The sequence below is a fragment of the Leptinotarsa decemlineata genome, unplaced genomic scaffold (assembly GCF_025532065.1).
Source record: "Leptinotarsa decemlineata unplaced genomic scaffold, Ldec_3_MD MMD2_P_RNA_scaffold_11, whole genome shotgun sequence".
NCBI lineage: Eukaryota > Metazoa > Arthropoda > Insecta > Coleoptera > Chrysomelidae > Leptinotarsa > Leptinotarsa decemlineata.
In genome coordinates, this window is record NW_027412525.1 from 5,636,911 (window position 1) to 5,663,626 (window position 26,716).

A 26,716-nucleotide genomic window follows, 5' to 3' on the forward strand; every position below is an offset into this window, starting at 1 on the left:
TCCCGAAAACTCTTCTCTGGTGAAAATATTCCCTCTTTCAATTTGATAATTAATCAATATTGGAAAATAAGGAATCTATAAATGTAATAATCACCTATTACTGTGAGAATGATTCGAATATGAATGTCGAATCACTAATAATTCAACACATTCCGCATCTGTGCAGCAGACTGACACATTTGTTGATGAATGGATGCTTCAATTTTGTACTGTTTCCATTCGGTAAAACCGAATATTTTGTGGTACAATCCTTCCGATACCTTTGGAATAATATTCAATTCTTATTTCGCTTTTTTTGAGAACTTCGATGCACAAATTCATATATTCAGTTGTTCAGATGGTAATTCATAATTGACGATGTTTTTTATCTAACAATTGAACCTGATGAAAGCACATTTGATATTTTGAAGGTAATTTTGAAACTATGTTGAATAAGAGCGATGACATCTCCCCTTAAGAAGACGCCATCTACGGGATCGACAAAGAACCCAATCCCTGAATATCAGAGCTTCCCAAGGTGGGTCAGTTGCAAAGCCAAGCTTTGACATCGACCACCGACGAGATTCATCCTTTGTCTCTCACTGGTGCTGTTTCGACCCGATATTCGTGGATTGGATCTGTGGATCCTATTGATGGTGTCTTCGTAAGGGGAGATGCCATCTATCTTACTCACTCAGGCAGCTCAGGTTTATCCTTCAATGAAAGTTGAGTCTAGCAACGTATTAGTGGTTCAGCCTAGCACCACCAACGAGACCTATGGTGCTTCGAAACAGCGCTGTCTGGTGTTGAATCATAAATGCGTTGTGTTTAGTCTCTAAATTTCAACTTCAGATCCGAAATCATATCAAAAAATATTGATTGATAACAATCCACTCACAAGACCCCACTTTTTTTCACAAAGAAGACTTGGCTAAATTCAAAAACGTTTCCTTGTTTTTTTTTGAGGTTTTTCTATTTTGGTAATTCTAGGGGTATTTTGAAATATATTTAAGCAATCAACTATTTGTGATCAACTTATTGAAAGATCAGTCAATCATCTTTTCAATCTTTGCATCCCAGATGATCGACAACATCGAGTTGCCTTTTGTCCTGAAACTGACCCTGTCTGCTTAGGTATTTAGTTCCCCTATTTAATGTTCAGTTCGATTTCACGTTCTCCCAGATCCAAGTTAAATTAATCAGTCCTTTCCAATATCCATAGCCATAACTAAAAACTATTTTGCAAACATGTTTCTTTGACAAAATCATTCAGTGATCAAAAATTGGCCGTTCCTGGCTTATTGTTCCAGCACTGATTAAGATTAACGTTGAAGGGACGGTTATGATAATTGGAATAAATGCCACATATACATTGTCTGAGCCTCTATTTTTCAGGGTTCAAACAGTATCATGTCGTCACATATCATATGACTGCACGGTTACTATTAAACGCAGTGTTTATCCCAGTAGTTTCATGAGAAAAATGTGAAATTCGAATTATAGATACAACTATTGAATTGCAGAATTGAATTGATTTCTAGATTGCAGCAACGAAAAAATTCTAACGTAATATTGATTGGAAATTAGTAAGAACTCTCCTTCTCACCATATTGATGATAATAATTATCGAAACAAAACCCACCCATACCACAAAATATATTTGGTACTCTCTTCATAATAACGCCATACCTCTAGGTATAATATTGATACAGAAGTAGCTTTTCACAAATCTAGGATCTAGGAAAATGTATATTGAGAGAGGGCTTTCAGGCAGGTCGTAAATTATTGTTTAGCATGAACATCATCTCTTATCTATGGATCATCATCTATCATCTATGGGATTAGATGAAAATTACCAATATCAAGGTTTGTTGAGTATTCTAAAGATAGTACATTGCGAAGGCAAACTTTGGCATCTACCGCCGAACTAGTTGCAAACCCTTGAAAATCCTATTCGTCATTGATATATAGGTATTAGTTGAGTTTTCAGTCAATCTTATAAATGGAGTATTCTTAATAGATATTCAACGAAAGTAATTTTTTATGTGGAAGAAAATCAGTTTTTCATCTACCTTTTTTGGGTATTTGTTACCTTCCACAATCTGAAAAATATAAAAATTATAATGGAGAACTTTAAACAAGTGTAGGAGGGCAAACTTTTCAGTTTACCCCGATAAGTAACTGCGTAAAATTAAAGTATTTTTCACAAAGAAAAAACTTCTATTTATCAGTAGCTTATATATTATATTTATATTTCAAAACTCCTTTGACATCTGTCGAAGAAGTAAAAAAAAATTTACAAAAAGGAATAACTGCCAATATATTAGAATTTTTTGTCCATTTCTGAAGACGGAGGCAGATTTTGGCCTACGAAACGTTAAGATAAGTATTGCATTATTTCTTAACCATTTATTTGATAGGCAAAATTGTTAAATACGACAAGTTACTGATAAATAGTAGATTTTCCTTTGTGAAAAATACTTTGATTTTACTCAGTAACTTATCGGGGTAAACTAAAAAGTTTGCCCTTCTACACTTGTATAATATTCTCCATTATAATTTTTATATCTTTCAGATTGTGGAAGGTAACAAATACCCAAAAAAGGTCGATAAAAAATCTTAATAGATGTTATATTGAGACAGTTGTTGGCGTCAACAGTTCATACATAGTTTGTTTTAGCACCACTGATAAGACCTATGCGATGAATGCTTTGTATTTTGGCTCTGGTTCCAATCGCCACAAGGACAACATTTCCCCTAACGAGGACGTCATCTGTGGGATCAACACTGAAAATGCTCAAAAATTAAAGATAAACGAGGCCCCCTTGAGGGTATTTGTCATGCATTGTTCGGAACCTTTGGTGTAGTAATGTACATTACTGGAGTTCTATCTTATCTATCTATCTATATTTTTGAGGGTATGTTTATGAAATAAAAGCACGATCAGAACCACTAATATATAAATCCTATTGAGAACAAAAGAATAAAAATACTGTCACTCGACACGCGTTTCACTAAACAAGTTAGTATCATTACAAGATGACCAATACTGATTCTACGGCCTTGGTAATGTTTTATATGTATCTAGAAAAATCATTAAATCATCATTAAATCAATTCCTGAAATTTGTTATTGTCCTTATGTTATTTACTACCAGATTAATACCTAATATTAATATGTATTCCACCTATAACAATGTGAATAAAAGACTGTTTGGAAGGAAACCTTTGTCGCCGTTCATGGATCTCATTCCACATTTTTCTATTTCTGAACTTTCGAAGGCATCTTAAATAGTTATTTACGTACCAAGGACAAAAATCGCAAGCTAATTGATAACCATCATCATTACCTATCCACAAATGTGTACTTTGGTCCTAGACCATCCGGTACATAGGGAAGTTTCAGAGCTTTGTACAAACCGTTCAACGTTCAACTTTAGAGCCATCCATCCATCCCTTCAAAAAGATAGTACGTTAATCTAGTAAAGATTTTCTTTTAATTTCTCTGAATCCTAAGCACAGTTTGCGAATATTTTCTACCTGACGCCAGGTAGCGCCCTCCCCATTCCGTAAAAATCGATAATTGGAGACAGGGAGTTTTCCGGGATGACGGGCCGTCCTTCTACACTAGATGGCGCACCAATTCAATCCCCGTTGATATTATTAAGCTTACGGGTTCCTTATGTTTATTGACTGGTAATCTAATACAAAAATATTTGAATTCCATTAGTTCGGACTTCCATTGTCTTATAATATATAAAATGATTTGAAATCCCTAAAAAAAACAATAAAAATTAAAAAGAAATGCTGAAAGTGGCAATTATATTAAGCGAAAAAACCCTGAAATAAAATTACAGTGAAATAAAATACAAGTAAAAAAATAGACTAATTAAACAAAAAATAAAAAAATCAAGAGATTCAAAACCAAGTTATTTCACGACGTTTCACAAAATAAAGTGACACTTTTTCGTTTGTCTCTTTCTTTGTGATCGATTACGATATAAATATATATCTATCTGTCTGGTGATTTTGCTTCACCTTAATTTCTTCCACCATCCGTCCATTGTGTCTTCCAAAGTTCATTCCATGTATGGGAGAACACGATGCAGATTTTTTTCGATTCCTCATTCATCGCCTTCCTTCCACAACAAAGTAAGCAAATATCTTTGATTTTTGTCTTTTTTCTTGAACTTACTACAGAGAAGTTTTATTCGGGTTTTTTCCTGTAGATTTTTCAAATTCCTCATAAAATTGATATATCTTTTGAAGAATGCATTCTAGAAACAGCGAAAAGTTTTGTACTCAAGGACATCAGCTATTTAAAGCGGCCCCCAGTGACAAATGATGAAATAATCTCTATGTTAACTGTGTATCGTCATTTCTTATACCTACTTACTGATGTTTTATATTCTGAAACTCTCTGAAGAAATGCTCGAGTTTTCATTATTTTTTGCTCTAGTTGTTTGTCTATATTTTTCATGAACTGTACCAGGAATATTTCAAAATAGGGTTCATTTGAGAAGGGTATTCCGAATACGAGTAATATCAATAAATTTCATAACGAGAAGCAACTTGGAAAAGCATTCAAAAATAAATTTTTGTATTTTATTCAATTAAATATTTTTTATTCAGTTTTCAATAGTAATTGGGTGGTTACAAAAATCAAAATAAAACTGCGGTATTTGAACCCATTTTTTAAGGACAAAACACAAGCACTACAGGAAAATTCTCAAGGCGCCTGTTCCTGTGTTCATATTGGATTTGAATCGTTGGGGGATTAAATCCATTTGGAAAATCATTCTCAGGAAGTTTATTCCACATAAACGCTGTTCTCCAGATGAAAGTTCTTAAACAGTGAAGTTCAAGGTGTACTGAGTTGAAATTCAAAACGATGAGCAGCCACAGACCGTCACGTATTTCTGATATGTACTGCTCTTGGTGGAATCAAATGTGCCAAGTCGCACCTTCCATGAAAGTATCTACAGAAGAGAGATAAATCTCCAACCTTCGATATTCCAGGTCGGTCGGTAGCCAGGCGGTTCGATGTGGGTGCTTTGTTCACTCACTTGAATTGACCGCCGTATTGGTCGGTGGATCAAGCCCTAGTCTGAACGATCGATTTTCACTTGCTATCGTCCAACCAGTGTTAGGAATCACACGGTAAAAGGTAAGACCTCGTTAATCCTTGTTATCCTCGTTGAGGGTTGTTGTTCGTAGGGGTTCGGCAGCAGGTTAACGGAAAAACAGATTTTTTTTTAAACAGATCAAGGTTGCACGTGATATTATCTGAGCTTTGTAAAGCATAAAAAATTGCTGAGGTGTGTACAGTTTTCTGGTTCAGAAAAGTGTTCCAAGCTTTTGAGAAGAATCCTTTGCAATTCCAGCACATTGATTGTGCCAAGACATATCGGTGTCCATTTCAACCCCCAACAAACTTATCGAAGCATAAAGCGGAATTGTCTGACCTGATATTATTATATACGGTTCGGTTCGGAGACATTCATCTTTTTGGAGAAACCCGATGCCTGGATTTTGGTGACTTGAATTTAACCTGGTTATTTTCCCCCCAATGGGCTCATTTAACAAATTTTTCCATTTCATTATTTGAAAGTTTATGTTTCAAATAGTACATCTGCAAAAAATCAGAATTTTCACTCTTCATCTTCCTCCTCAAATTAATAGTTGAATGTGGTCAAGCTTGACGTCACATCAGTCGACTCGGCGACAAGGGAGTGCTGGGCTGGTGGCGATGGCAGCGATTCATAATCTCCAACTACAGGCTCGGTGCCACTACTTGAAGCCTGGTGTGACGTCAAAATGTATCGCGGGCGATCTCACATTTTCAATTGATCTTGCTCAGTTGTTAATTGACATAAAAACCGAAAAATTTTGTAGGATACTTGGGAGACGATTTACCTTTGTAATATACTTGAGAGACGATTTACCTTTGTAATATATAATTTTCAATAAAAATCTAAATTAGCCTGAATGAGCCCATTCGAAATCACTGCTATAGATCCTCATTAAGATATGCAACCTCCTGCTGCCGGTGAAGATGTGCCTCCGTAGCCGATGTACTGGAATCCAAATGGAATGACGAGACAAGTGTGCTGTCTTCAGCAAAGCAATATATTGGATTCTTTTTTTTTCAATAAGTCGTTGATGTATAATAAAAAGAGGGTTGATGAACACCAGCGTTGATGGTGAAAGTATTCGAGAGATATTCATCGACGGCCACTTGTAGGAAACGTTATTTCAGGAAGCTGAAGAGCCATACACAGAAAGGATCCGACAAGCCATAGCATCAAAGTTTGTCCAGCAATCCCTCATGCCAAACATGGTCAAAGGCCTTAGAAAAATCAAGCGCAACAGCTCTTGATTCTTCATGTTTCTCGATTGCGTTAATCCAAATATGGGTTAGGTAGGATAGAAGGTCGCCTGTTGATCTTTGTTACCGAAAGCCATATTGATGATCGCTCAAGATGTTGAAGCCTTTCCCATATTTGAGGATTTGGTGGTTTACGACTTTCTCCATGATTTTTCTTGCCCTTTTTTGGGAATAGGGTGAACGCGAAAAATTTTCCAACAAGGAAAAACCTCTTTCTTATAAGAGATGTTGAAAAGTTTGCAAAATACTGGTGCCAGTTCATTTGCGCACTTTTTAAGTATAATGACGAGCACTTCATCAGGGCCAGACGCCTTGTTGATCTTGAGCTATTTCAAAATTCGTCTGACTAGACGCTGTCGAAAAGTAATTTCCGGCATTGTGGACTCTATTTCTATTTTCATTATCATTCGTAAATATCAATTTATTCGCCACATTACAAATGTCTGGTGTGAAACACTCGGTTTTCACTTTCCAATTCCTTGTTTCTATTTTCGTTAGATACTAGATATTCTCACACCAGAATAATAATATTCTCTTTCGAAGCGTATTTCGCTAACAAAATTATCGCCAGGGTATAATTGAAAGCATAATGATTAACGTTATTTCCTGATGATGCCATCTTGGTTAACGAACGTGCATTGAAAGACAGTATTTTTGTTCTGATGTGGAAAAAGTATTTTCAATAGATTCTTTTCAAGATAACAGTTTCAGTTCTATCCAGCCCTGGACGTTGGACACATATTTTGGAGTATTATGAAAAATGAGAATGAAAACTTTCTATATTTTTATACCACTTTTATTTTTAATAACTAATTGAATAACTTTTGGATTGCTTTAAGCCCCTTGCCGGCCAGTGTCGTCCACAATTAGGTATAAATCCCATGTCACCAATAATGAGTCTTGGTCCCTTCGCAATATTTCATCATGAAACACAATTGGTCGCTGTTGGCTACGAAAATAATTGATTTTTTGTAAATACTTGCTCTAATGTCCTTCTCCATTTAAAACCTATTGTCTTTAAAATTCTAAAAAGAGATGTTTCAGAAGCCACAATTCCCATTAGGTACGTGAAATTTTGCGTTGGAACTTTTTTTAATGTAATACGACACCCTTTCGTCTTATGAAAATTGGAAGTAATCCATCTGATATTGGAATATTCATACTCGGGATTATCAGTTACTGGTGCTCTTCTAGGTCGCTTCTTTCTTGGGATGGAAAATTTTACTACTCTGTTGTTTGCAGAAATCAATTGCTCCCCTTGTTACCTGTAGCGAAAGACGTTCTATTTTTCACATTTGATAACGTATCCGACTCACATTCAACACTTTGAAAATTATTTCACGTTCCTGACTCTTGATGACTGGTTTTTTGTTAGGCGATGACATTTTTTCAGAAACAACACAAATTATTCAGACAATGCCAAACGCCAAAAGCATTGGACCACAAGTGATGATACGCCTCTACATAGTATTTGTATGTCTTGCTGTAGAGGGGGTTACCTTGAAAATGAGTTTGTGCGCATGGGGGCGAAAATGTGAGTTATGGATCATTGCCTATTCACCTGACCAGGAACGGTCACATAATTTTCAATAGTTATATAAAAAACTCAACATTCGCATCATTATCCAATCAATACTCATTAGTGCTTTCCACAGCTGTTTGCCACAAGGCCAGTTTGTGGATTGCTTAGAAAAACTGTTACAAAATTTTGATTGACGAAAATGAATTTTCGACTTCAAATAACCCAAAAGAATGGTTCAATGTTCAAGATCTAGAGATCACCTATAATTACCTTCCAAGCTAACGATTATGACTTCTTTGATTGACGACTTGTTTATTTTGTGGAAATTCATGTTCACTGAGGATACACTACAAAAACACACTTTTGTCTATTTTCCACGCTATATCTTTATTGTGACTAGTTTCGGCTATTACACCATTTTCAAAAAAGTTTTCAAAACTTTTCAAAACTTTTTTGAAAATGGTGTAGTAGCCGAAACTAGTCACAATACAGAAATAGCGTGGAAAATAGACAAAAGTGTGTTTTTGTAGTGTATCCTCAGTAACGATTATGACGATTATCTAAGAAATGATCAGCTCACAACTATAATGGTGAATTGTCAACAACCTGTTGATACAGATGTACAAGAATAGCTTCACGACTCAAGGAAACGTCAGTGACTCAATCATAGCCAATAGGGGTAGGTATAATGGGGCCAAATCAGGTACACACGGTATAAAACAAAATACGAATCTGCATGCAATAGGGGTAGGTATAATGGGGCCAAATCAGGTACACACGGTATAAAAGAAAATACGAATCTGCAAGCAAAATGATTTACTTTCCTTGCCTCAATACTGCTTGTTCCAGTTGAAAAGAGGCGAAAGTATTTATTTGAAAGAAATTCTATTTTAGTTTCCGAAGAAACTGAATATTTGGGATCAATTATCTTAAATCTACAACAGATAGGTTATAATTGAAGGAAGTAAAATCAGATACCAAATCGATGTGATGGTCATATAAAAGGTTCGAAAATTACAATATTCTGCCTATCTGGAGAAAAGCAGCATCAATGCTCTTCAGAAATTGATGTAACACCTCTAACACTAGAAAAAATGCATACAATAAAAAAGTGTATAGGGACGTCTCAAGAAGAACACCCATGTGGCCAGAATTTATACCTTTGCATCTCACCTAGCCCTGAATTCTGAATATGACCTAACGTGATGTTGCAAAAAACTACTTAAGATAACTAGCAAAAAAAATAACTCTGAAAGGGGCATGACCTCAGAGAATAATTGAATTTAATTAAGAAGCTGATGTGGTAACATAGTTACCTTCTTCTTTGGCACATAATTTTCTTACAGACTCTCAGAAAGTCTCATTTAATGAATTATTACTGGAATAGATCAAACATAACCGCAAAAGTTTATGTGGCTATTACCAAAGATAGTTTAATGGTGTGTGGTGTACCTTGGACCTATTCCTGATATCCATTTATCAAATTTCAGGTAAATGCTTGGATAGTAAACGGCGAAAAAGCAATCTTTATGACCGACATAAAACTCAATCCACGAATATCAAATTGCTGATCCAACATTGTATCTGATAGAGGAGCACGAATACTTTGTTTCTGGGTTTCAGCCACAACTAGTTTCCTTGCAGTGAAAGCTGCAGAGAAAGACAGAGTACAAATCTCGTGACATTAGTGGAGAATCCAAACAGCTCTGTTTGGTGTAAGATTACGAATATTCTGATTTTGACACCGACGAAAAATGCAGTTCATTTCAAAGGATCATTCTGCAACAGGCCGCCTTTGGGAGCCCTATTTATCTTTGATGTTTGTTCATTGAGTCATCTATCGATATTATAGAGGATGTCTTCGTGAAGGGAGATGGTGTTGCCGTTTCCTACCCAGATTTGTTCTTCAAGATCCATCGAGTTCGGAAATGCACTCGTAGTTCAGCCTTACACCTCTGACAAGTACCACTGGGTTGAAAAACGCTGTCTGATGAATTGACGAATGCAACACATGATGAAAAACTTCGATTCTCTGGTGTCATAAGAATATCAGCTCTCACACATCATGAAAATCAACCAGTAAACGTATTTTTTGTCCGTGTCTAACATCTAATAACAGTTCGTTTTATTCCCGATTGTAAAAAATAAAAGTAACTAACTGAACTTCTCTTGAAGTAATTCCAGGAAATATAACAATCATAATACTTCGGAAAACAGTAAAGTCATTCGTTCCAAATATCACTTGTTGTTCACATGCTGTCTTGAAAAAAACTTTCAATGCATAATTTTAATAAGGTTAGTTCCAAATGTACAAGTCAAGAATGAACAGTTTTACTTCTATTTGATTTTCTTGATAATTTATAGAAGTATTTTAGAGATATTGAAATATTACCTTCATTTTCACAGAGTCAAAGATATATCATCAAGTGGTGTGTGAAAGATTCGATAAAAGCTTCAGAATTTACTTGGACACGTACAAGGAAATCGCATGAGCTTTGGCATGTGCCGTGTTGACGTAAATCAACATATCTCGAATAAAACCATTGTGCGGTTCATTGTGTGGAATATATACGAGAATTGCCCTAGTTTTGAGCTCTAACATTGAATTTGCTAGGATATTGAATCCAAATGAGAATATATGCCTATCAATTGAAATATAATGAAGTAAATAATAATTCAGAGTGCCACGATGAAAGGTAATAAGAATACATTCAATAATTCAAAACACCTATCAATATATCGCAGCAAAAATTCTCGTAAGTGATTGCCAATTACAACAAATATATTTTTGAAAATCACAAAAAAATTAAAATAAAATCTATCCAATACTTCATCACACTATTCGCATATCTGTCAACACAGCATTATGTTCGGATCGGTAGTTTGGTTTCCTTCAGCTCTTGTTCTTCAACAAGGCAGTTGTAAAAAGTTGTAAAAAGTTGTAGGGTAGGTATTTGACCTCAGCTGCCTCGTTATATAACCCTTCTCTCATTTGTCACATCTATTTGAAATCATTATTAATTTTAGTAACTTCTAAAATAATGACAGGAAAACATGATGACTCTCTCGTTGATAGATGGAGTTGTGCTGAACGATTTTCTCCATTTGCACCAGTACCCCCTCTATGTAATGGAATTGGTCGATACTTGATGAAAATTCATGACGTATTCAAGTAGCACTTTATTGTAAAATTTTTACTGGACAGTTTACAAAATCACAACAACTGCACAACGGTAAAATTATAATAAAGTTTTAGTTGATTCATGGCATCAAAAGGTGTGAAGGAGAGAAATCCAGAGAGTCGGTGTTAGGAACACCAACAATATATCGAATTTCTTGTAGCTGTAGATCGGTTTTCATAACACAAAAGATAATGTCACATCGGACATACTGCCGCAAAACATTCACTCAGAGAAGTGAACGTTATCGCTTTTGATAAAACCGAAAAGCTTGATGAAACTTGATAGTATCACACAAAAATACATAGATAGATATTCATAAACACAGAGACAATTTCAACTGAAAGAAAACGGAAATCAACACGAATAAAGTCGGATTACCTTCAATGGACTGCACATATTTTAAGTCAATCAATGCAGCCAATATGAAAACCACGCTCACCACTGATGGAATAGAACCAGAGACCACGAATCTTGAACGATGTTGTATGTGCTGTGTGACAATTAGAGCACTTCGTTGCTTCATCACCTTTCATAATGTGTGCCCGTAGACCATGGCCAACCAAGCTTGAAAATAGGTTTGACAGTTATTTCCAGTCGAAAGAGAAACAATCAACGCCAAATGATAAACAACATTTTTTTGCCTAAAGTATTCGATAAAACGCCAGATCCCGTATGACGCATCAAGCGATTGTTCATTTGAAAGATAAAAACATCGACTTGACGACTTATGACTCGCATTTTCCTGTTTTATCACCTAACATAGTTCATTTGTTCTCCTACGTCGAACAAAAAATGCGTGACAGCGATTTTCAACAACTTGGAGAGCTGTTCTGGATCCATGTTTTTGAGCTATGAACTTCAGAGAGGAAACACTGTTTTGAGAATGGGTTTGAAGGTATGTCAAAGTATATATGAGTCTTGAAGGTGAATATTTTTAAAAAAGTTAAAATATTTCGTTAAAAAAATAGATTTTTCCTACTTTTGTAAAAACTTAAATGGTAATCTTCGTAACAATGCTTATTAATGCAGAGTACATTTTTAAATTTGCATTGGCAGTTCTCAATTAAGACAGTTTCAGCAACCGATCTTATGATTGAAACCCTCACAAAGTTCAAAACTTACCACAACTATCCTTTATTCCATTCGGTCCAGTAAATTAACCTACTCTCAACATTAGGAAAACCGATGCCGTAATGTGAAAAACCTGTATAAAATGTATAAGCTCTGTATACTATTTTTTCCATTTGTGATGCACTGTTTGTAATCTTTGGTGTAGTAATGAATATTATATCTACTAGAGATTTATCCCAACACCAAACCGTTATTTTTAACACCTCGACACGTGTTTCGATCACCTAGTAATCATCTCCAAGAAGAAGATTAAACATGTGTCGAGGCGTTAAAATATCGGCAAAACTCCAATAGTATTCATTACTATAACAAAGGTCCCAACTGACTATTGGATAAGGCCACATTGTAAAATTAATTCAAGACTAGTAGATAAGGCAACATTGTAAAATTAATTTAGGACAATAAAGACGCAGGTATCAGAAATATCTATGGTATAAATAAGGACAGCATTGTATGTATATTTAGTTCAATCTTCCTCTTGAAAATGATCACTTGATTATCGAAACACGTGTCGAGGTGTTAAAAAATAACGGTTTGGTGTTGGAATGAAACTCCAGTAGTATTCATTACCACTGAAGGTTCCAAACAGTGCATCACATCATCAATGTATCATTTTTGAGTAAGAACTGGTCAATTGTCAGAACTAAAACATAGGTAATGTGTTGCTAGGCAACACATTAAGCGATCAGGTACCGTAATATTCGATTTACTGATTGCAGTTGAGTAAAGAGTAAGTTGATTTACTGGACAGAATGAAATAATACAGGTAACATAATTTGCCTGTATTTGGCAGTTAACTAGTACAACCTACTATATGTCGATAGATAGTAGGTTTCCCTACATCTAGATCAGAACTTGTCTTGTAAACCCTGGAAAAATCATCCTGCTCCAAAAATATTTCTCATTCTGGTCAATAACAACTCGCTTCGTCATTGTCCCACAACAATGTATAATTGTATAGTTCTTGGGGCCTTCCATCAAATTCCGTTTTCATTCTCCGAATCCGCACGGCAGCCTACGAGAGTTTCACCTATATACGAGAGCATCTACGACGTACGACACCGCGTTGGTGTTTCAGGTTGAAAACTCGTCACTGAGAAATCATATGTCTTAGATGGTTGCGCGGTATCTGTTTGATGTATATAAAGTTGAAAACGCAGGCATTTGCCCCACATCCAACGAAAATTTACAGTGGTTCGAGATTTTCCAATTTCCACACGCACTGTGATTCTGGTGAGTGTTTATGAATGCAAATTATTAATAATACTTATCGTGGTATTACTGAGGTCGTTGTACACATAATGTTTTTGCGATTCGATTGGCAACTTATTGAAAATTGTCTTAAAGGAATACAAAAAATTTGACAGAACATAAATGAAAGAAAAAATACTTCGAACACTCTGAAAGATATCGTCACTGATTTCTGAAATGTCAAACGAAGTTAGGAAAAACGCAATCTGAACTTCAATTACTCCGCTACCAGGTATAAATATTTAGGGTGGTTAACAACATGACGTTGAAAAAAATTAGATTCCTAACACTGCACCTAATATGTTTCATGTGAGTTATCAAAACGACAACGTTTTCGAATTGTGACTGAAGTATTTTGAAAATGTTTGACCAGATCAACCATAATTTTTTATGATTTTTTTTATAAAAAAACAATCATAATTTTTATTGATTCTTGACTATTTTTAGAATTGTTACTGTCCAAAATCTGAAAAATAATAAATCTAGAAAGACGGCGAACTGGCTCAAGTGTAATAAAAATTATTGTTATTTCAAATTGAAAAATCTGAAATACTGTAACTTTTATGTAATTTTGAAAACTTCACCCCACACTAAAATCCCATGATAAAAACGTGATACTTTTTAGGCTATAATTCATTAAAACTGTCTACCACACGTACAGAGGTAGACATGTTTTATACCCTAAGTAATTTTCCAGTTTAATTGATGAAATTTCAAATTTATTATCGCTGATGTATCACTTCGTTATTCGACTTGTTTCAGTTCATTTTCAAGACTATAGTGAAACAATAGGTACAAATTTAATAAAATCAAATTATTCATAACAAATTTTCAAAAATTTGCTTCACCTCTTCAACATAGAGTCTACAACGTCTCAAAAATATCTTTTAGACTTTGAAAAGCGCTTGAGATTTTGTCGAATTTTCACCTCGAAGATTAGTTCTGGTGTATGATGAATTCGCCATTGAAACAGAATGAGGAATAGTGTGTTTCCTTTCTAGACACTAATTTCAATCGAATATCTTATAATACTCTTCGCATCGATTTGAACCTAAAACCTGTTAGTTCTTCAATTATTGGTTTAACCATCAACTTTCACTGAAAATTAATTTGGTTAAACGACTGAAAATCGAATTTCCAATATTTTTGATTCTTCCTTTCTTAAAAAAGCTTTAATATTTAATATAAATTGTTCATTTTCAGTAGAGGATTCGGCGGATCCTCTACTGAGGATCCGGAGCACGTCTACCATTGACGTTGCGTCAAGCAATGTTCCTGTTGTTGTTACAAATGTTCATCTCGAGTCTCCATACTGTTTCCGTCTCTACGTTACATCAGTGAAATGACATCTAAGCTGTTTATCATTTTCAAGGATTTGAATGTCAACGTTGTTTGTAAAACTTTATTAACAAATAATGAATTATTTTCGAAACTTAAAGAGAAAACTCCTACTAATTCACAGTCTTCATTAATTTATTCAATTCGGTGCCATAACTGTAGTAGGGAATAATATAGTGGTTAGATCTCGAGACCTCAAAGATCGTATTGCATCCCACAAAACTGATAGTAGATTACATCCTTGAAGATGTGCCCTCAGGTCCCACATTTTCAAAGAAGATCACAAGATGAACTACCTTTTGAATCATTGTTTGAAATACTTCTAACAGATTCAAAAATCTTTCCACTTGAAACTTTTGTTGTATAATAATGTTTTATTGAATAATTTCGACCTAATGATAAAGATAGGCACTATCCTGATCATAACCATATTGATTCCAATCTAAGAGTGACCAGTAAACAGCTGTTTCAGTACCGAGCAGGCGCTCCTCCAAAGACAAAATGTGAATACCTAAGAAAAGTACTTAATGAAAATAACTGCGTGAACGCAAGCGAGACATAAGCGAGACATAAGTGAACCAACTATTGGTGTGACACCCAAGTCAGCTTGCTGAGTTTTTATGTCAGTGTTGGTGGTTTGACCAATCAACCGACAACTAAGGTGGCAGAAATTTGGGAAGCTATCCTGGAATATCCTAACACGTCTACCCGCGTTCTCGGCGATAGCGCTTCATTTCGTAAACTGCTCCTCTACCCCCGAGCATCGTCCCCCGTCGTCTTACAGTAGATGCGACGCCTAATGGCTTACTGCGTTGCGTCAAGTTAATCTTATCGTGATAACTTTTGAATGATTCGTCCAAATTACTTAGTGTGAAAGACTATTGTAAACGACGATTGTGTCATAATATTAGTATAGATTCATATATATTTATATACAGTGTCACAAATAAAGTTCGCGACATATGGAAGTTTTTTTATTATATGATATATTAAAAATTTGACTTCTCAGTTAGTTTCTGCTTGAGAAATGAGTTGAAAACTAAACCTGTCACTCTGAATCTGTCAAATTTTACATTTTTTTGGAAAATCCTCTGAAAATCAGTTTTTTTTTTGGAAACTTCGAAAAAGGAGAAAAGTTGCTTGTGTTGCTGTTTATTGTGGCTCACACCTATTCACACTCGGCCAAACAAACCCAGCTTCTTAACGAAGCCGATTGATTTGTATGGTGAGTGGTCTTTCAGGTCAGATGGTAAGAGTACGGCTCTGCCGAACTCTGAAGACCTGATTCGGTCCCCAGCGGGGCAGGCACAAAGTAAATCCTCTGTTGATGAGGTAGTTGGATAGTCAAGTTGCAAGATTCCCACCTTGATACCCATGACAACTTTCCCATATGAGGGTTTTTGCACGTCAGCTACATCTGACGATGCCTTAGATTCAGCCGTGCAGGGCTTTTTCTCCTCTGGTTTTGGTGAATCATCACTTGAGCGCAAACGTTTGCTAACCTACTCATGTGGGGTTCGTTCCACCACCACCAGACAGATTCTGCGTACGCCGCTCAAGAATTTGGTGCAAGGCGGTTTTATGAAGTGTACCGCTCTTGAGGAGATGATTCGGTCGTTTCCCGGGTGCACCACCAAACCTTTTTTTTCAAGGTTTAGTTGTTGGATTAGGAGTTGAGAAGCTCTGGTTCCTGAACTAAATTTACAGGGAGGTCCGTTGGAGTCGTAAACTCGATATCCATCCCCTCTGTAGACTCGCTCCTGAATTAAATTTACAGGCAGATCAATTGGAGTCGTAAACTCGACATTCATCTCCTCTTTAGACTCGCTCCAGAACTAAATTTACAGAGAGGTCAGCTGGAGTCGTAAACTCGCCATCCATCTCCTCTGTATACTCGCTCCTGAATTAAGTTTAGAGGGAGGGCAGTTGGAGTCGTAAGCACGACATCCATCTCCTCTATAGACTCAGCGTCAGAAAGAATTTTCAAGTTTACTCTGTCCATAAAAGTCCCACGAGTAGCTAGGGAAAGAAGGTCAATCACGGCAATAACCGTGAAATGAATAAACACTTTTGTCTAATTACCACTAGTTAATTTTATTTATATATCCGGTTTCGGGTTTAACCCCATTATCACGTATAAAACTGAAATGTGAACTTTGAAAACTCGGTTATATTGGAAGTTTTTATGTAAGATCGAAGGACAGGTGGTTGAACGAATCAGGATGCCAACTTTAAAATTCAACACTGAAGATTATAGAAGTTGTTAAACTTATAAATTCAAGAGTTGAGACCTACATAAATCGAGTCGCTTGTTTAGGGATATATATTTCAGTTTTATACTTGATAATGGGGTTAAACCCGAAAACGGTCGTATAAATAAAATTACCTAGTAGTAATTAGACAAAAGTGTTTTCATTCATTTTATTAAAGTTATCATGAATTACCACAAAATGAACAAGTCATCAATCACACATATTAAACCAAAATAACTATAACCATATTCTCAACAAAACATCATAACATTCATTGATTTATCTCAATAATCTTATAAAGGACCCGAATCCTTTCCATTCTAAACGAATTATAATCTTTTCATTCACATATTTTGAGGCATTTTTAATAAATAGAGGATTTATGTTAGCACAACACTCCCGAATGGTATTCTCTAAATGTTATTTGTTTTGCAAATGGTCTGTGTTCATACACTTTTTGTTTCCGATAACCCCATGGAAAAAATTCCATCGGAAATATGTCCGGTGATCTTGGTGGCCAATAATCTTCCCAATCTCGTCCTATCACTTTGCCCCTAACTATATGACTGAGACACTGTTTAACTTGTACCGTTTGGTGGATCGGTGCCCCGTTAAGCTGATACCACATATTTCTTCTAACAGAGGCAAATCATCCAAAACTTCAGAAAACTGATTCATAATGAAATTTCTGTACATGTCTACATTCAACATTTCTCCAAAAATATGGTTATGTATTAACCCACATCACACATTTGTCTTGAATGAATATTGGTCACTACATTTTATTACAAAATTTTGATTATTGTCAGACCACCAGAGACAAATTTGGAAAGAACTAACTTTTGCGTTCGACGTGAAAGTTGCCTCGTATAGACATAAAATCCTGTAGAGAAATGCAATATGAAAATCCTACTCGAATATCAAAATCTCTTTCTTCAAGAGTGTGCATGAACTTTGGCTTATAGGGTTGGCATTTATTTTTGTATGAAATACTTCTCACAGTGTCTCTACCAACCCTTGTATCTTTACTAATACTCCTAATATTAGTTTTTCCGTTTTCAACAACGCTCAAACATTGAGTTATTCTTCTTCATCATACTTTATTGGAAGATTATGTGGTTTCTTGAAACGATTGTCCACAGAGCCAGTTTCTTTGAATGTTTTCAATATCCTTCCTACGGTATTAAAGGAAATATTTATTCCTGGATGCCGGTGATTAAAAGCACAAGCAACATTTTATTTGTGAATTATAAATGTGTGAAAATATGTATACAAAACAACTCGGTTCATTACACGTTATAATTTGACTAAGGGAAGATTTTATTTCGATTTGATCAGTACCTACCATTTTCTTCCAGATTTGTTGCATTCGGCTTGTAATATTCAAAAATGATTAGTACAAATTGCTAGAACGAAGAAGTTTGTAACTGGATATCGGTCAGAAAAATAATTAAGCTGGATAAAAATCTATTTAAAAAAGAAGAACAAGTGTAATGAGAAAGGAGAGAAATACGTTTATTCGATTACTGACATATTAACGTCCATACATTGAAAATCCAAATCAGTTTAACAATGAGATGAAAAAACTAGATGAACCTTGCAACAACAAAGACGAATTTCGGGAGGTGTATTTATTTCTTTTCCTGGTAACAGGCCAATGCGGGTATTTTCTGGGCAAGATATGATATTGAAGTCTCGTATTCATCAGAATTATGAAATTCGAATCATGATTTGTTCGAATCGATAGAGCGAAAGATTCGAAAAATTAAAAAAAAAATGAAAAAAGTCGAAGTGACAGTAAAGAGTCCAAATTTCAATCAAGGTTATAAAATTGGAAACTGAGCAACTTCTTTCATAGGCATTTTTCGAAATAAAAAAAAAATGATTTTTTGAGGATTTTCTAAAAAATGTCAAATTCGACAGATTTAGAGTAGCACATGACTAAAGGAAGAGTCAAATTTTCACTATAACTATTAACAAAAAAAAACTTCCATATGTCGCGGAGGATTATTTCCAAAGCAAAGTCTCATTTGCCATCTTCTGGTGATGTCTGGAGTTTGGAACTAGGAGTCTAGTAAATTTCTTCATTTTCATTTCATCCACTTCGAATACGAATATAGAATGGTTGAAATAACAGATTATTTACATCGTTCGAAAATGTCACGTACACAGTAATGGCGATATGTATATATAATTCACGAACTATAATGGAAAACGTTGATCGAAAATTATTAATTTAAAAGTCGTTCGTATGTCATTCGTTAAGCTGAATTGAGAGTGAAACTTTGTTTTCGTTTAGATTCTATATGAATAATTCAATCTTTGGTTACGCATTTCCTTATTACTGTGATTGGGGTGCTTTTGGTCATTATTATGATTCTATACCAGGTGATTATCGATATCGAAAATAGGAAAATGTTCAAATGTGGTGAAATTTGTACAGATACTTCAAATTATACCTTTTATCATTATTGAAATTTGATGTAATTGGCAAATGAACATAATTAAATTTATTTCGTTAAAGAATGCTTTGTACTTCTCAAAACTTTCAAAGGAAGGAATAGAAGGAAGCAATAAATTTCAAAATTCTTGAATACGTGTTAGGGATCACACGTTAAAAGAAAAAGACGTCGTTAGTCCTCAGCTCGCACAAGTTTCGACTTCTGAGGATTGTCGTTCGTAGGGGTGCTGGTTAACGGGAAAACATATTTTATTTAAACGTATATTGTGAGATTTTCACTAAAGAGTCTGACAATAAACGCATGCCTGAAGTTTTACCTCCACAGGTTACTCATTATTAGTCTTTCACTGCATGAATAAAATTTTTCGTCAAATTGGAAATAATTTTGAGATAGACAAATAGTAAGTACATCTAAAATTTCCTTTTTCATGTAATTGATGACTTGTTTATTTTGTGGAAATTCATGATCACTTTAACGAAATGAATGAAAACACTTTTGTTTAATTTCCACTAGTTATTTTATTTTTACGACCGGTTTCGGGTTTCATACTATTATTGAGTATAAAAATTAACTAATACATTTGAAATATAAAAACGTAGGTAAATAAGGAGTTTGTAGGTAAGATGTTTTATTAGTGGATTTACATGTTTTTCGTCTAAAAGGCGTTCAACCAGCTCGATTGTTTCAATTGGCGGAATACTGGAAAATATATTTAGCGTCATTTAGCGTTATCAGGAATAATTACCTTTTTTAATATTATTCACTAATTGATACTGCCCTGCATTTATCACTCACATTCATAACCGGCTCTATTGCCTTAATGGCTTACTTAAAAATTTTCCGGTACAAAATTGTAGAACCATTCCGCAGAATTTCGTAGCTTCCTGAATTAAGGAAATCTAGAGTTTTGTCTACATATTCGTTTTTATTTAATGCAATAACTGGTCGACCTTTATTTGCTCTCGTAAAAATCACTTCATTATCCTTAGCTTTCTGTTTGATTGATTTTGGAATTTTTATTTTTGTATTGGACTGAATTTGATCAATAGGTTCTGATGTTTCGACATGTTTATTATGAATATTACTGGAGTTTTTTCCCAACACCAAATCGTTATTTTTACACCTCGACACGTGTTTCGATCACCAAGTGATCATCTTCAAGAGGAAGATAAAACTAGAAACTACTCAAAGCTAAAGCTATTTATGTTATTCAGGTACATCATACATGTAGGTAATCAGTAATACCACCCATACAAGTGTACCACCCTGAATTAATTTTACAATTGGCCTTTCTATTATTTTACAATATGTCCTTATGTATGTTTAAATCTTACAGCTACATATAGAACAATTTTCAGCTATATAAAATTAGTTTCACAATATTGCCTATCTAAATATATTTATAATGTGTCTTTTTGTAGTAACCAGTAAACCCAACAATATTATTTCAACAATTTATATAGTATGCTATTTGGTATTGGTTCGTTATCGTTATTGAATAACGTGAATATTGTGAAACTAATTTTATATAGCTGGAAATTGCTCTATATATAGCTGTAACATTTAAACATACATAAGGACATATTATAAAACAATAGAAAGGCCAATTGTAAAATTAATTTAGGGTGGTACACTTGTATGGGTGGTATTACTGATTACCTATCTGTATGATGTACCTGAATAACATAAATAGCTTTAGTTTTGAGTAGTTTCTAGTTTTATCTTCCTCTTGAAGATGATCACTTGGTGATTGAAACACGTGTCGAGGTGTAAAAATAACGATTTGGTGTTGGGAAAAAACTCCAGTAATATTCATTACTACACCAAAGGTTCCAAACAGTACATCATAAGTACATGTTTATTATGATTAGAAGTAACTCTCAGAGCCAGATCCGATTCTATACCTTAACTTTCTATGCTCGTAGAATTCATACAGTGCATCTCTTTAATGTCCCCCCCCTTTTATTTTTTGAACGGGTCAACTTAAAAAATTGAAATCTGGGATAATGAAATTAATGAATGAATACTTTTTTTTGAAGGAAAATTGACATATGAAACTTCCAAGATGGCGACTGAGCGCAATCTGGGAAAAAAATTAAATGAAAAAAGGGGTCTTGTGACACATCATTTTGAAGCTCCTGACGATTACTTCACAACCCAAGAATATGAAGTCAACATCTTCACGTACTATAAAATGGCGGAACGTTTAATACTTTCCTGAAGACAAACATATTAATATCGATATTTCTAGAAATATTCCTTTCTATCTACCATTTGGCAATTCCAACAACCCGATAAGGTTTGTTAAGTTATTTTTTGTTTATGAAAACGACAAAAAATATCAGTACGACAATTAACATCATTGTTCAGTTAGAATATTCTCATTTAGCTTTCGGTTTTCCCAATATCCAGAAAAAATTGACGTTTGGGCAAGAATATTGGGAAACCATATTGCAGAACCCCTATTTATTGATTGAAATTCAACAGAGAAACTGTATTTGAAATGCTGAAAACTACTATCGTCGAAGCGAATCCTAATGAATTCGATATTGATATTGTATTCCAACAAGATGGAGCGCCACCACATTGCTCCAGACAAGTAAGAAACTATTTGGATACTACTTTTTCCGGTCGTTGAATTGGCGGTCGAGGTCCTACAGAATGGCCAGCCCGCTCGCCAGATTTGATACTGAACCTGCTCCAATATTGGATATACGGCAGAGAATAATAAATATTTGTAGAGATATTGACGTTACTGTGTTCGAAAATGTTCGGCGTGAAATATCGGATAGGCTGTTCATATGTCATGAAGTTAAAGGCAACCATTTCGAGCATCTTCTGAACTGACCTCAAGCTTATTACCTCATATTATGTAGCTAAATGTCAATGTATTCAGGCAATTAATAAATATTCCGCCATTTTGTAGCAAATGAAGATATTGACTTCATATTCTAGGATTGTGAAGTATTCGTCAGGAGCTTATGTGTCACTAGACCCCTCTTTCCATTCATTTTTTTTCCAGATGGCGCCCAGTCGCCATCTTGAAAGTTCCATCTGTCAATTTCACTTCAGAATTGACATTGCATTAATTTCATTATCCCAAATTTCAATTTTTTGAGTTGAACCGTTTAAAAAATAAAAGAGGGGGGACATTAAAGAAATGCACCGTATACGGTTTTATGTTATAACTGAGACCTTTTTCTAAATGTAGATTTTAATCAGTAAAGACACGCCTGAGGAAGCTATTGTCTAGCGAAATACTTGTGTCTCTGTGAAACTGTTGAGTGAAAATCTCACAATAAAGTGTTCTTCTCTTTCAATTTAAATTCATTTCCTCAATCCAAACAGTGAACAATTATATTCTTGAACCGTAAAAATGTAATCATGTCTTGTCAGTCATAAATCATAAGTTTTAGTCGTGACAAATGTTGGTAAATATGAACTCTTAAGACTCAAAACTTGAGATTCTTGACTTGAAACTGGTTCAAAAATAGTTCAGATTTTCGAGGATCTATTTTTTCGTGATGTGATGGTACTGCAAATAATCCTTTTATATTTTTGCAATACATGAGAATTGATTTGGAGAAGACATGTACGTCTATAAGTGACGTCTCACAGAATTTTTGGTTCATGCTCTACATGAATATTTGATTCTGTTCAACATTTGGCTGAATGTGAGAAACCTTAGTAACGTTAGTTACAAATAAAAGTGGTAAAAAACATAGAAATTTTCATTTCTTTTTTCATTACGATTTCCTACCACGTAGTAACGGCTACATCCACCAATTTATAGAATGTTTCATTTCTCATTTTTCATGATACTTTCGGTGAGCTTATTTCTGCTACAAATTTCCATAATCTCAATGATCAAGGCATCCTGAAAAATACCTTATCAAATATTTAATGAAATGAAAAAAAAACCAATATCAACATTTGTTGGCAGATAATGTGGGTAGAAGTTTCATTCATCAATTTCGTCTCTGCGATATCATTCTGATAACTCTTTAATTTTCTATTCTCATCAAGAGAGCAAATAATTTTATCTAACTAATTATTCACTATTGATATTAATCACTCCATAAAGCTCACAATTTCCTATATAATATATATTCATGAATGTATTATTGACAGTGGTAGGAGTTAAAAGTAATATTATATGGACAACACCGCAATGAATGAATTCGAGAAAATTAACTGAGTTTTTCTTGGTAAAATCAAATCAAAACCTTCCGAGATGTGTCGATATGATAAGTAATGCAAATCTTTACTTTTGAATGGTGCATGCAAGCGAGGTAAATTTCAGATAGTACTTCAACAATATTTTTCTACAATTTATGATTGTCGCCAATATTCAATAGACTAGATAACAGAAATTTTACAATATTTAGCAAACTACAACCCATGCAATTCAGATTTATCTAATAAAAACATTGTTTCAATATATGTTTATTATAATAGTGATGAAATTATATTTCCGTAATCCTATACTGTTATTTTGATTTGACTGTATTCAGATGGCAATTGAAAAGTTGGTGTTAACAGCCTCCGTCCGTTAATATTTTTTAACGGCCGGCGGCCGTTCAAATATTTTTTTCAAAGCTTCATTCTGCATACACTCGCTGCACATGATTCTCCAATATTTCTAAAGAAATTTTATTTTGTTCCTCAATTTCTTCAATTTCATCCGTAGTCGTTGTTAAAGCGAACTCGCGAAATATTGTTGTGATATTGTTAAGCTGTTCCATGTTGGGATTTTTCTGTAGAATTACGGGGTACGTGGTTTGTTAATTCCTCGAAATCAAAATGTGATCTTTCAGCGGGATTACGAAAGGTCTTGAACGCCACACGGCCGATACGCAAATAACGGATTCGGTTGTTATAATCTTTGCCTGCGTCTCGGATTACAATATTTAACCTCACCCCTTATTTGCTACATATCAGCCTTGTGCCGTTAATAACTATTTCATAATTCAACATTATCAAGTTTTCCCATTTGGCAATATTAAGTGCTGATCTGGGAACATCTCATTTTTTTAAAAGCTTTCAACTAGTACCGTCTCAATTCAAGATGTGAATTATAGTTCAAATATAATAAAGAGTATGAAAATACTGTACATCTCAACAGCACCGTAATCCATAAGATAGACCACGTTTTCTCGAACATATAGGATTTGTTTTTATAACATCCATAGTCCCACCATCTAAACAGTGTTTATACGGATCAAGCATAACCAGACATTTACCACCGTTGTCAACACAACACATTTGACTAACTGTTCATGAGTTTGACATATGAGCCGCCATATATTTAGTAATGAAAATGTAGTTACTCCAAGAATGCCTACCTTGCTTTTTATTAAAAGTCAAGCAGGTAGGGATGTCGTTTCCTGTTTCATTGAAAAATTACTTTGTGACACAGGAAATTTTCATGTTAGTAAATTATTACACTGCGTGAATTAGATTTAACATGAATCATTGAAACCAGTTTCCACAAGAATAAACGTTATCAAACTGATTCAATAATGGTGTTAAGACAGCCTTCATTGAAACTCATTGATATATTTTATTGTATGATTTTCACTATAAAGGGTTTTAGAAAAATCGCGACACGTGTTTCGCTATACAATAGCTTTCACAAGCGCTCATTAATACAGTTTATTTTATGATTTCACTACAAAGGGTTTAACCTGTGTTAATGAGTTTTAATAAGGATTTTCATCAAGTATCGGCCGGTGCTATTCAATTACAGCCTTAATTTTTTATTTCAGTAACATCGGTTGTTAATAATAGTCTTTCAAACGTGGTCATTTTTCATGAAAAGAATCCTAAGCTTCTAGAAAAGTAATTGGTTTTCTTGAAGCAAACTCCATAATACTATTGAACACTAATGTTATTCAGGCCCCGGTAGCAGAGCTCAAACTCTGTGTCTGCCCCGTCGCGGATCGACTCAGGTATTCAGCGTTTGGAAAAAGCTCACTTCTGCCAGCTGACCTGAAAGATCACTATCCAAATAAAGTAATAAACTCCGTTATGATACTGAATTTATTTGATCGAATTTGGATAGGTATGAGCTACAATAAACATTCGAGGGTTGAATAGGACTACCCACTTTGCACTTACCTAAGTACACTGAAGTTTTACCTTAACAAATATTTCATAGCCCGATACTTGAAGTAGTGTTGTCCTGCAGTTACAGAAGAGTTACTCAAGTAACATTTCACAATGTTTTTCTGTAGCAAAGTAGTACGGTCAATATTTCACTTTTTGTGATTATTCCTCTATACTTCAAATGCTGCAGAAAATATCAAAAAATAGTGTGGTCAATATTCACTTTTTTCACTATTCACTTTTTTTTTAGAAAAATCCACATCAGCCGTAGCTATTAGCGGCAAACATATAAAATATATCTAAAATATGCAGTTGTTTACATTACAGTTTAAATAAAAGGTTACATTCTTTAAGAAATTCAACAATATTGTTGGTATTGGTATTTTGGAAAATTTCACTTAGGTTGGAGGGAATTTTATTGTTCAGTCTTTCAACTGTGAAGAGCGGTCACTCTACCAGAACATGCTTAACAGTCACAAGCACTTCACACGCGAAACATTTTAGTAGCGGTTCTTTCCTCATATCAGTAGATGTTCATGCGTAAGGCGAGTGTGGCCCAGTCGTAATCTGGTAATTATGACTTGATGGAACCGGTTTGTTGCTTTGTTGTTCCAAGGATATAATGAAGATTTGATTTCCTTAAGTTTGAAGGATTTTTGAGACCAGTGGTGATTTCACATTTCTACAATTTTGCCATGGAAATAGGATTTATTAACTTTTTTGTGATTATTCCTCTATATTTTTCATACCGTGGAAAATGTCACAGAATTCCACCAGCGTTTTTTTAAATTTATTCGGGTGGTAAATAATATTATGGAGTTCTTCCCAGAAAATTCCGTTGTGTTTGAAAACTTTTTTAATTTTTCAGCTTTTCAAAGGTCAGATAAAAATTCTATCTCGATATTTGTTCGAAACTTCTTTGTTTTTCCATCATCTGATTGATTTTTTTTTCAGTTATTCACAGTCAAGTGAACCCAATTTCATTCAAATAATGAACGGAAAATTGGTTTTTATTTTTTCTGATAACTGAAGAGAAATGGAAATCTTATCTCGTTCGATTCGATAGATAATAGAATAAACTCATTACCGCATATTTATTTTTGA

General features: G+C 34.5%; 1 protein-coding gene across 5 annotated transcripts in view; it reads left to right on the forward strand.

Annotated features, from left to right (window-relative positions):
- The window catches only part of igl (IQ calmodulin-binding domain containing protein igloo), a 244,310-nt gene that overhangs the window by 70,725 nt on the left and 146,869 nt on the right, over positions 1-26,716 (forward strand). Inside the window, exon 1 of one of the 5 annotated variants that reach the window (XM_074170384.1) lies at positions 13,294-13,434. The exons of the other annotated variants lie outside the window; for them this stretch is intronic. Within the exon in view, the coding sequence (XP_074026485.1) occupies positions 13,338-13,434 (97 nt within the window). The 5' untranslated portion in view covers positions 13,294-13,337. Of the gene's footprint in view, positions 1-13,293; positions 13,435-26,716 lie in introns of those variants that run through there. 5 annotated transcript variants of the gene reach the window in all.